The sequence below is a fragment of the Dermacentor variabilis genome, chromosome 7, assembly GCF_050947875.1.
Source record: "Dermacentor variabilis isolate Ectoservices chromosome 7, ASM5094787v1, whole genome shotgun sequence".
NCBI classification, from domain to species: Eukaryota; Metazoa; Arthropoda; class Arachnida; order Ixodida; family Ixodidae; genus Dermacentor; species Dermacentor variabilis.
Window position 1 is genome coordinate 62938260 of NC_134574.1, and position 13089 is coordinate 62951348.

The following is a 13089-nucleotide window of genomic DNA, read 5'->3' on the forward strand; positions in this document are numbered from 1 at the left end:
GGAGGGAACGGAAGAAACTGGTACACAAGAAGCCAATCAATGAGTTAGCGGTAAAAGGGAAACTAGAGGAATTCCGGATCAAGCTACAGAACAGGTACTCGGCTTTAACTCAGGAAGAGGACCTTAGTGTTGCAGCAATGAACGACAATCTCATGGGCATCATTAAGGAGTGCGCAATAGAGGTTCTTTAACGTGCATCTAAATCTAAGTACACGGGTGTTTGCGCATTTCGCCCCCATCGAAATGCGGCCACCGCGGCCGGGATTCGATCCCGCGACCTCGTGCTCAGCAGCCGAACACCATAGCGATTGAGCAACCACGGCGGGTAGCGTGTCTCGTAGGTTACAGGTATATCGCGGAAAAGAGATCTAGGGAATATGAAAACGAATTATATGCCTATTTTGGGCGGTTCTTAAAGATCTACAGGAGGAGAAATCGATTACTATATGAAAAGAAAATACACAGACGGTTACTACCTATGTGCATTGTCGCTCTGGTTTAAGATAAATACACGTGAATAATAAAATGCGAAACTTTACACAATTGGCGTGAAGTTACTTGGGATTTTTTCACTCTTAATGTGTACTTTTTATTTAATACATAACCTCCATGATGGTCTAGTTTCTGCAGTACAGTGGACCTATCTGGGTGTACAAGTCAACTGACAAATATGCAACTACTTGCGACATGGACATTAAAAAGAATATAACAGACAGGAATATCACGTATGAAAGATATTACTACAATGCTGGCTACAGGTAAGAACGAATGAGTGGCTGTCGAAGAAAAAAAATGCTTGGTGCCGCATGGTTCTTTCTATAGGTTCGTCGATGACTTGCAAGGATATTTTACACAATGGGACGAAACATTTGATGTGTACGACCAACTTGTAATCGCTTACGAAGAAGGTAAGCTTTACTTCTGGTTTTTTTTTCTCGCTTTAAAAAAATAACAAAGTCTAGAGCTGTCCTGATGCATATTGCGATCATCTGGGTTTTGTCAATCTCGTCAAATTCGCATAGCTATGGCACCAAAATACAATTTAATTGAATGTTTTGTTTTGCGCGCCAAAACCACGATTCGAATAAGGGAGGCGCCGTAGTGTAGGTCTCCGGAATAATTTTGACACCCAGAAATTCTTTAACGGCCCCCCAGTAACGGCAAACGGACGTTTTTGCATTTCGCTCCCACCGAAATGCGGCCACCGCGCCCGGGATACACACCGCTTTCCTCGTGCTTAGCAGACCAACACCATAGCCGCCAAGCCAGCCCGGTGGGTGTATGGCGGGTGTTGAGAAGTGGCTTGAAGCGTTAAATGCGCTAAAACACCAAAAGGCCCTATTAAAATTCACGAAAAGCGTAGAAAAATTAACCATCTAAACTCGGAAATTAACAAAAGCAATGCTGCGAAGGCCCGAATGAATTGGAGGCATTGTTATGCTATAACAACTGAAAAAACAACGAAGTAACTTTCGCTGGTGGCCGTAGCTGTATCATATTTCACTTTCCACAAACGAGTATCTCTCGTCACCTTTCTTTGCCGCGATGCTCTCATGCATACACACGCTCCGAACCATCCCCCGGCAGTGTAGGCCAGAGAACAGCAACAGCAGCAGAAGCGGTGGAACAGTCAAAGGAAGACACAAAGAAAGGTTAGCTTTAAAATTATCCGTTGATATCCAACACAGGTAACGAGCGCACTGACACTAGACTTGATCAAAACGTTAACAAAACGACTGACTAGCAATTGTTAGAGCATTCGTAATGTTAACCACTGACTGCTACCTGTTCAGGTTTCCTCCACATGAGTCACCCGGAGACAGATATACGTCCTGGACATGTCCCTGGTGTAGCAACCACACAGCGACACTCGCTCACATAACACACGAATGCACCGACCGTCCGGGCGAGGCAATTGCGGCACGACTCGCAACACGCCCACTCACTACGTGGTCTTGGGAGGTGAGACTCTCCGAACTGTACCTGGGAAACCAACTGGCGACCCTCGACCAGGTCCGGCGAGCCGCAATCGCCAGTTGAGCCCTGTCAGAGGGAACCACCTAGGAAAAAACCGCGCAATGGTTGCTTTAATAATAAAGTTCCTCCTCCTCCTTCACATAACTTTTGTAGATTTTGGCGTCTGTACAAACAAACTCGTGTGCGCTTGCACAGTACAAACCAGCCCCATATTTTACGCATTTAGCACAAGCAGCCACTGCCTGTTCCGGCAGAAAAGCGAGGATGCAGCCGCCTTGACACGTTCTAGCACCAAAGTGAGCCACTCCACGTATAATCTCCATCACGTCTGCGCCCATCTCCAACTATACAGTATTAATTCTTGAAGTACGCCAAGCGGCTTCAAACGGTGTACGTGTACTGCACACACAAAGCTGAAAATATTTTTAAACGCATGCAGAGCTGCAAGGTCTTACAACACTCCACGACTCGCGCTCCTAATTTTTGAGTCGTTGTTTGTCTTCTTCATGACGGTACGATTAGAGGAATCTCTCGAAGGAAAATAAATAAAAAAGTACATTGAGCGACAAAGCAATCTCTACTGCAAAGGTAACTCGATCCGGTTTGCGAACCAAAACTAAAATAGGATTGCTCTTAATTGCGAAGTGCTGCAACACGGATTCAATCGTACGATTTATTTAAATGGTCCGTTAGGTGTACGCATGGTATCATTTGTCCACTTACAAGAAGCAGACATTGTCGTGTCGCGTCCAGCAGAACTGAAGGGAACGTCTTTTGTTGATGTGAAGAGGGAGAGAGAAAACTTTAACGGTACGAAATGCGGAGAAGACGGACTGAGGTAGATTCCTCTAGCCAGCTACTCTGTGCTGGGGTAAGCGCAAGAGGCAAAGAAAGAGGAGCATGATTTGTGACAATGACGACACAAGAAGCAGGTAAAACACCTAACAAGCAATTACTTATGACCAAAGCCTACACTCTAGTCCAGTTCATTTTCAAATGTCAAGTAAGGCCGCTCAGAAAACTCGTTTTAACGTCTGGCCAAGCGCCTTCATTAACCCCCCGTGACAACGGTGTGATGTCGTGGCGGGTAAGATGATTGGTCAACTTCTTTGGATCTTGCACGTAATGAGCGCAATCAAACGGCGAGCACATTACCCATAGTCCCATTCACATTTCACAGCTCACAGTCTGGAGGCTTGTTGCTTCGCATGAGTTGGATGTACTCGCGTGTGAACGCCATACCCAGCCTAAGTCTGTGCAGAAGATTAGCACAGCTGCACTGTATTTTTGTGGTAGCCAAAATTTCACGCTAGGGTCGAATCTTTGGAGTTAACCGTGGCGATCATCCGCATTGCCGCAGTATTTTTTGTCGCTTCTCGGATGACATCTGACAGAAGGCAGTTTGCGTGCGCTCTTGAGAAAGGAACTGCAAGCTGTGACGGTTTCTTCGAGTGCCTTATTCGCTTCGGCATGGCCAGTTCATTGCCGTGTACATCACAGTGAGTGGCAATGCATTTAAATGTCATGTGGTGGCCGTTCTCTTCCGCCATAGTGTTTGCTCAGAAGTTTGAAGAACGTGCACTCGGTAAGCGTTTTTTTTTTCATTAAAACTCTAAGTAGCTGCACAGCCAATTCTGCGTCACTGAAGTCAGTCCATACATGATGAGGCAGTCGCCAAATATAGATAACTACCTCTCTGATTGGTACTAGTCCTGCGGGTGTTGGCGTCGTCTTGTTACGCAGAAAAAACTCTCGAATGGCTTGATGCGCAGGTACGACGAAATCCGAACTGACACATACGACGGTACCGACCTGTCTGTATACCTGTCACCTTGGAGCCATATTCTTTCCATATATATTCAAGTTATAGTTGTATGAGGCCCACGGCAGTCATTCACGATTTTAAATAAATACCGGGAATAGGGAGACGTACCCACATTTAGGACATTCCCCGTGAAGGCACATGTAGAAGGTCAGCAGAGGCAAAGTATGATGGTATGGCGGATCCCTGGTATGTAATGCCTCTCGAAATAGTGAAGCCCGGCCGTATATCGGGAAGCCTCGTCAAGTTGTGATGTCTGTCACGGCACAGCTGCTTCAGGAATACTTGAAAAGAAAGGCAGCTGCAGGGGTGACGTGAGCTCCACTTGTACTATAACTTCAGGTGCAACGTGGAACCCCTATGTATCTTTTCAGCACCTGTGCTTGGGCACTTCCCTGTGTACCTGAACATGATAAGCTCAAACTTGATATAACTTCCAGGCTATATCAAATGCAGCCGAACCAGAAAGCCTTGTTCAGCCAGAGTAGCGAATGCTCACATGGGCCCCACTTCACACTGGCCAGAAAGCTAAAAGTTTGAGCAAGTTCGGTGATTTTTTTCGTTACCGTTGCCACCTGTTTCGACCATGAAACAATGCGATCAATGATGACGCCGATGTATATGTGGTTGGTCACATATGAAAGGACATTGCCGTTAATAATAATCGGATACGATCATATAGGCTCCCGTATGTACGCATCGCAGAGGACTTATCTGTGGCCAGTTGCGTTCCTTGCCCCTGTAGGCACTGAAACGCTAAGGAAACAGCCGAATGCAATCTTAAACAAATTTTGCGGTCGCGTGACATTCCAGTCCGGCCTTCTCCTTCTAGAATTTGTCCAGGGATTAAACAAATGAACAATAACTCCATTGTCACTGCCAAAGATGCTGTAGACGGATTATTGAACGCTATGCACATGAGAGGCAAGTAAAATATGTAGCTTTTTATAAAAGAATATATCCGTGTCTCCCGAAAATTGCACCCGAAATAACTGATAGCAATGCTTCCACGTTTTTTCTCTATTTTTTACGTAAACAGAATACTACACAAACTTTGGAGCTATATCATTTGGAAATCAGCCAAGCAGTGCCTGCCGCTTATATCAAAATCTAAAGGCCATGAAATAAACTAGTTGAGGACCTATATTTCAATGAAGCTTTGTGAAGCTCTGAAATGTAATGTATGTAATGTAATAAAATGTGATGTAACGCTCAGTAGTGAAACTGAAAAAAATCTGAGCGACGCTGTCTTTCATTCCAATGTACTGGGCAAGAGCAGCTGTCACCGGTCATGTATTGTTACTAAATGTACCGAAGTTATAGCCGCAACAGAGCGTATATAAAGGAAGCAGTAGTTCTGCGAAATATACATTAGAAATTTGAAGCAACAAAGGAATAAACAGATGCGAAGATTCAGCTCTATAAAGCCAAAAACAAGTGTCACTGGAAGCACAGTTAACTTGCGTGTACACACAAAACCTCGCAACAACATATTTAGATACATGTACTATAAGTAACCAATAAATCCACATATCTACATGTCACTGCATATAATGCGTCAAACAAGGCAAATAAGCATGTTGCGTGGGCTCACCCATCCCCCTCCGCACGCTTTCGCTGGAACAAATCGCATCTGCCGCGCGGTGAAGATGTTACCGCCTAGGACAATATGGTGAACACGATGGCGATGGCTTGAATGTGCCCAGAGTGCCCATATAACTTCTATCAGAATAATAGAATAAGAGCATCCGGCTACTGAAGAGCCTCGTGGTATATTACTTTGTGTAAAAGAAGAACTAACAAAATCGAACTTCTACCATGCGAGAATTCGCTGCACCGCAACAACGCCTTCTTTTTTCTTTTTTGGGACGGAGCACCGAATAGAAGAAAACGCAAATCAATGCGTGTTGGCCACAATCCAATGCCTACTTTTGGCACCTAATGTTGCTACCGAAGGAATATCAAAGGAAACGTGAGACGCTTGGTCCACAGAGAACCATACGCATAGTGCTCGGTATCCTACAGCGGCGAGACTTTCCGGGGAAGTTGCGATAATATTGTGTTGAAGGTGACACTCTCAAGGGAACGCGTTGCAATCTGTCTAGTCACCACAGTGACAGCGGGGAGTGACTATTTGTTTCTTCTCGTCTGCTAGCTAGAAAGCGTCCAAAACACTGCCAGGATAAATACAGACGGCCATAGAAAAGCCAACGCGCACGCACCGAGGGGCGTAGCACGGTGTTCGAGGAATCACGAGAAAAGCGCGCATGCACTCTAGCTGGCTCTGGGAGCGCGAGGGCTGTGAGAACAAGAAAATTGAAGAGGTTGAATGTGGGTCGTCGCGAATAAAAGTCAAAGTAGAAAAATAAATAAGAACATAGTTAGCTTTGCTGACTGTAGTGTCTTGACATGGATGCTTTGGCGCAGGCGAAAAACATGTTGATATTCCTTTCCGTGACAAGACGACACAAATAAACTAGCACAACGCTTCGTAACATCGGACCTCGCTGCGGGCTTTGTCCGCTCTCTGATAACGTGCAAGTTTTGCTAGTCTCATTGTATGGTCCGATTTACGACTTTAGAAAAATCAATGCACCTTTGGCGTCAAATATTCATGAGAACAAGAAACCCCCAAAGTGCCGGAATGGAAAATCTAAAGCACGAAATTTGAATCTTCACTGCACCTTTCGCATCAAAATTTTGCAAGAACTTTACACCCATAACGCTTCGGAATTGAAATCCATGGGCTCCGTAGATTCCGCGGCTTCGCTCGCCATAAAAACGCGCTTGAAATTTTGTGTTCGGCGGGAGCTCCTTGTGTGTTGCGACTGCAGGTGCCTGGGCTTTGACACAAAATCCAGTACGTGTCCGCAATGGTCGAGCCGAAGTGTCTTTTAGAGCGTGAAATAGACATTCCAGTAAAATCCAGAATAATTTCCAGCGCGATGGGCGTTTTTTGTCGGCAGTGCATGAGAGGACGAAAAAATTTGGGGGGCGGCTGGAGCCCCATAAGGCCCACACCCCCTAGCGGAGTGCACCAGAAACACCATTTTCGCGCTTCGCTCAGTACCCTCGGCGCCATCGAGCGCCACTGCTGCGAAGCATGTGTAGAAAATTCCTCCTCGCTCACTTATTCTCGTCGACGTCACTCTTGTTCCCTAACATCACCATGTTCGCTCATCGACAGCTCTTCCTGTGTGGTGCTTCGCGGGTTTCTTCAATACTGTGTCGTGAAACCCGGGACCTGTATTAATCAACGACCGAGCATGCCCCCAGAACTGACAGATGACGAGCCCAAGGATGGATTAGCAAGGAAGAGCGGAGTCAACCTTATCGGCGGACTTCATCCAACCAACGACAGTTCCCTGCTACAAGCAGGCCACGCTGAGCATGAATGTGACACTGATAAGAACGACGGTCAGCCTCATTTTCGACGAAATTGACGTGGCTCTCTGTGAAGCCACTACCGCTCAAAATTCGCCTCATCAGCAGCCGTTTGGAAAGGTTTAGGAGACGCTTCGTCTTCTAAAGGAAAAGCTGCAAGTAGTGGTCTCTGACGACGACATGTATGAAGGTAGTATTCAGGTAGATTACAGAGACATACTGGTTGCAGCAGTTCAAAATCAGCCTTGCTATTGTGATGAGAAAGAGAGTGAGTTGTGAAGACGTATCACAGGTCTCACAAAGCAGAATGCCCATTCTGTTACTCTTGTGCCTCACGGGTTTCAAAAAATAAAACTGGTAAAAGATTGTAAGACCGAAGCTACAAGCCATGACAATATTGAGGAAGCTAAAATAAAGGACGACTTAGAGACAGATCTTCTCACTGACACGGAAGTACCAACTGAAAACAAAATTTTCTTCTGTAAAACCAATTGTAGCATGGTTAGAGACGTGGTTGACGCAATGGAAAACAGCTATGAACTGTATGTCATGCTCTTATCTTGGACTTTAGAGGCACACCGTAAGCAAAGATGACTAAGAAATAGCTCTCGTAACTACAGGAATACCGAAAGAGCTTTCGCGCAGTGTGCAAGAAATGCGGATGGTACAAACAGCAACAGGGAGTTTCACAGTGCCCCTGATGAGCAATCCAACAATCTACGGTAAGTTTATTTTCATGGAAGACTCGTTGCGTCGTCCAGCCAAGGCAACGCATACTCCTAGTGTTTGTGACCACGAAGGTGCAAGCATGAGCCGAAGGTAAATGAATTTCAGCCACTACAGATAACGACAACAGCAAGCCCATCGTGGCTGCTCAATCAACGTAGAAAAACTTCTGGTCACTGATTTCTCCCACCCTCAAAACAAACCGCTCAACTCCCAAAGAAACCTAAGTCCCGTAAGCAACCAACGTTGGACCATTAACACTGCTAATTGTACGAATATCCAGTAAACCAAGGACAACGATGCGTCAAAGAAGGGATATCATCCGTGCATGATCAAAGCAAAGCAAAGCAGAAGAAGGTTTCCGTTTCGCCGAGTGCTTTGCACATCTGCCGAGTGCTCCACATCCCTTGACGACGTTCCCACGGTTTCTAAAAACATCAAGAATGGACCATATAGTAATAAGCAGGTGCTTCTACGTTGTTCAACGTTGACGTACTGTTCAACGGTAATGGCTTATAGGCTAAAACAAATTGTTGACATTGGTTCGGCGCTTTCTAATTATCTTAATTAGGAATAGCCACTATCTTCAATGAAACAAAATAATTCTGCGGATGCTGACGTGCCTAATCAGCGCAGAAGTTATCTGATAAATGCAAGTGGTTAACGTGATACTGTTTTCCTCCAGGCGTTCTGAAGTTTAAAGGGTTCTTGAACATACCAGCGTGCTTGGTCATACAAACCAGAAGCCTGCTCTTCACGCCTTTCTGGGTGCTTTATTCCGTAATATAACAAGTTCCCATACGCGGCTGCTATTGGCCAATAGCTGTCATCAATCAAGATGGTGTGCGGATCAATGTGCTTCTGGCTACTCTTACTGTGTATATTTGTCAAAGCAGTTTCGAAAAAACGCTACAGTAAACGAAAATGTGCGTTTCAAATAACGCAGCCCTGAAATAGGCGAGACATTGTCATCTCGCTCTCAGCCCTGGCGGCCATTGTAGGTATTAAACTCTGGCCACCCTAATTATTGAAATTTTAGACATTGAATCTCGCTAATATCGACTAGTTTTGGACGCTCGAGATGCCTCGGGCCGCGCCTGGTAAGGCACCTTGGCAGGCTTCGTTGAGTATTGAGCGTAATAGGGGTATGAATATATATATATATATATATATATATATATATATATATATATATATATATAGAGAGAGAGAGAGAGATAGAGAGAGAGAGAGAGATAGATAGATAGAGAGAGAGAGAGAGAGAGAGAGAGAGAGAGAGAGAGAGAGAGAGAGAGAGAGAGAGAGAGAGAGAGAGAGAGAGAGAGAGAGAGAGAGAGAGGGTGGCAGTGCTTCAACGGGCACAAGTTTGACCGGGCTACTACGTGCATGTAGTCAAGCTGGTGCTGAGAAAAGCCGGTCCACACCACGTAGCGCAGTCAGACTGGCGCATATGAACGCGAGCACGCGCTCAAGACTTGTCGTGAGCAAACGAAATGCTGCGCATGCGCACTACACTTGCCTGAAACTACGGTCTTCTACGTAGCACAGATACCGCGGCCACCATGGACTGCAGCGATGGGTCCGCTGGCTATGGGCACTGCTGGTCGCTTAAGAGAACCACGCTTGGTTACATTTGGTACGTTGTAGGTGCTAAAATTATAATTAGAGCCGCCTACGTGAACACCCAAAATCAAATTTTAACTGCCCGGCGATGGTGACCTGAAGTATTCAATTCAATTCAGTCTTTATTTTCTCCTGGACAGAGAAAGAACACAGCTTGACAGAGGTCCTGCCCTCTTTATCAATTTGGCAGTACAGTAAAGGCACAGATTTTCAATTTTCCAAATAAACACTCAAACAAAATAACAAAACACTTTGTAAAAAGCAGCGCTATACATTGCAGCATAAACATGGGCATTCGAAAAACCAATAACAGGTTATGGGAAAACGAAAGAGAAAAAAATACCAAAAACAGGTGGACCTTTAAACTGAGTGCAATATCACGTAATTTTGGTAAGACGAAATCGCTTAATATCATTACTTGAATGCTGAAAGGGGTCAAACAATTATTTGTTTAATTTATTTAATAACACCAGAAGTGTGTAAGAAAGAGGCTGCGCGGTATAGTATGCCCTAGGTGTCGGCACAATCCAAATTTCTTTGTCTAGTCTAAAGTTTTGCCAGATCACGAATATAATGTTCATCACTTCGTGGGGAGCATTTATAGATCATTAAAAGTCTATAATTGTATAAACTACAGGTTACAGGATTTCATATTTCAAAAGAAGTCATGTGTGGTGGAACGATAAGGAAGACCAGCAATGCATCTTACAGCTCTTATGAAGAAGGTGAAGTTTGGATAAATTTGGGACACCCGCAGTGCACCAAACGGTACAACAATATTGCTAGAGACAGAGAGAACTAATTAGTTGTACAGCAATAGCCTAACCTTCACAGGAAGAATACCGCGCAGGCCAAACATAACACCGACAGTTCGCGGAGCGCTGCAAGCACGCACCGCTTAGCCGTATTCTTCACAGTCCAAGGCATTGAATAAGGAAGGGGAGCATAGGTAAGTGGACATTACGCAATCTTTTCCTGTCAATACCTCGGCTTCATTTGCACACATCAAAGTAGTTATTTTGCGGCAAGGTGTTATTCAAATAGTCAATTTCAACATGAAATGCATTTGCTTGGCGCTCGGTTTACCGGAGGTAAGTAATACACGCTTTCAAAATATCAGAACGGAAAATCTACTGGCTTTATTCAAACGGGAAAAAACAGGTTTGGCAAGTGGCGGTGGTGATACCCCCGTCAGGCAAGCAAAGGGCAATGACCTCCTGTCGATGCGTCGTCAGGGTTAGCAAACTGCAATGACCTCCTCAGAGCGGCAAACTCTATTTCCAATGAGCGGGGACAACGAAGTGACAGACGGTCGCCACAAAAGCTCCCACCCTAGAATGCCGGCGGCCTATCTTTGAATGGCGGAAAGAATAAAAGATTAATGTTCAAGATAGGCTGGTTTTATGCGCTCGCACGACAATGTCTCTTCTTTGCCGCGAATGTCAATCTTCAAGGTTTTATCTCAGCGCAAAGGCACACAAAAAGCGCCTTCATAGGAAGAAGTCAATGGTGTCCTGATAGAGTCGCGCCGCGGAAAACGTGCGTGGTTGTGTCCATTACCGGGAAAATGAAAACAGACTGCCCGCAGACAATACGTTGACAATGCAGCGGTGGCGTAGAGGTAGAACACCCGCCTCGCGTGCAAGAGGTCCGTGGTTCGAATCCCGGTGCCAGCAATTTTCCACCGGATTAAAAAAAAAAAAAAAAAGAAAACAATCCGCGTGTTGAAAAAATTGCACAAACAGGTTCCCTCCTCAGGTCTAACCTAATTCGAGTTCTTACCATCCTGTGGTCACTGCAGCGCACCTTGCCGAGCACGTCCACATCTTGTATGATGCCAGGGTTAGCGCAGAGTATGAAGTCTATTTCATTTCTAGTCTCGCCGTTCGGGCTCCTCCACGTCCACTTTCGGCTATCCCGCTTGCGGAAGAAGGTATTCATTATCCTCATATTATTCTGTTCCGCAAACTCTACTAATAACTCTCCCCTGCTATTCCTAGTGCCTATGCCATATTCCCACACTGCCTTGTCTCCAGCTTGCTTTTTGCCTACCTTGGCATTGAAGTCGCACATCAGTGTAGTGTATCTCGTTTTCACTATACCTATCGCCGATTCCACGTCTTCATAGAAGCTTTCAACTTCCTGGTCATCATGACTGGATGTAGGGGCGTAGACCTGTACAACCTTCATTTTGTACCTCTTATTAAGTTTCACAACAAGACCTGCCACCCTCTCGTTAATGCTATAGAATTCCTGTATGTTACCAGCTATATTCTGATTAATCAGGAATCCGTCTCCTAGTTCTCGTCTCTCCGCTAACCCCCGGTAGCACCGGACGTGCCCGCTTTTTAAAACTGTATATGCTTCTATTGGCCTCCCAACTTCACTGAGCCCTATTATTTCCCGTTTACTGCCTTCTAATTCCTCCAATACCACTGCTAGACTCGACTCACTTTATAATGTTCTAGCGTTAAACGTTGCCAGGTTCATATTCCAATGGCGGCTAGGGGGCTAGTCCTCTATTAGCCGCCCCCGTGATACCGGTGGCTTGATGTCATTGGGCGAAATGCAGCGTCCTAGAAAATCCTGGGCTTCATCTCCAAAATTACATTAGTAGGTGTTTAGTACAAGGGCGCGTTCGTCCAGTCGCTGAAACAGAAGGCGAAGGTGCTCTTTGTGCTTTTGCTCTGTGCGACTTGTAGCGAGAACATCACCAAGGTAAAAGAAAATAAACACACTCCGCTCGTATTCTCGTCCATGAACCTTTCAAGAACTCTCGCTGCATTCTTGAAACAGTAAGTGTACCGACAAACTCAAATAGCCCGAATGGAGTACTGATTGCTGTCTACGGAGTGTCGCTGCTCTCGAAAGAATTTTGATGGTACGTCCTTATCAAATTGATATTGGTCGATGTTGGTTCTTGCGAGACGGGCGCCTAAGTCGTATATAGTCATGAAGGGAAGGGGATATTGATTCCGAGTAGTGGAGGCCTTCAGCGCTCGGTAATCACCACAAGGCCGCCAGTCACCGCTGTATTGCTTTGGAACCAGATCGAAAGGTGAAGTCCAATAGCTTGAAGAAGGACTAATAAGGTGGAGCTGTTGCACGTGTTCGAACTTATGGCGGGTGACTTCCAACCAACGTCCAGCGAGCCGCCATGGCACGGCGGTGATAGCTGGACCTGTGGTGGTGGTATGATACATTTCCTCGTGTTTCATGAGCAGCGCATCGTTTCACCGCTTCTTGAGTTGCGTATAGTCATCAAGTATGTCGTACGCTGTGACCGCCCAAAAGGTATGGATGCCAGAAGAGGGGAGGTTAAACTGCAGGCCAATTACACAGTAGAACTTGACGTTGTCTTTTAGGCACCGATCGCGAACACTCACTTAAAAGTTGAAATTGCTCAGGAAATCCGCACCCAGTATGATAAAGCAGACTTCGGCGATCAGAAATACCCATCTGTGCAAGCACCGGAGTCCGATGTCGAATGTCATTGACCGAAGCCCTTACGACTCGAGTGCAGCGTTCACTGCGTGGATCGTCGATGTGGACTTGCC

At 45.6% G+C, this 13089-nt stretch overlaps 1 protein-coding gene across 1 annotated transcript in view; it reads left to right on the forward strand.

Moving 5' to 3' along the window:
- Positions 1-640: 640 nt before the first annotated feature.
- The window catches only part of LOC142589087 (uncharacterized), a 33316-nt gene continuing 20867 nt past the window's right edge, over positions 641-13089 (forward strand). Inside the window, exons 1-2 of the mRNA XM_075700874.1 lie at positions 641-758; positions 823-908. Coding sequence (XP_075556989.1) covers positions 688-758; positions 823-908 — 157 coding nt within the window. The 5' untranslated portion in view covers positions 641-687. The remainder of the gene's footprint in view (positions 759-822; positions 909-13089) is intronic.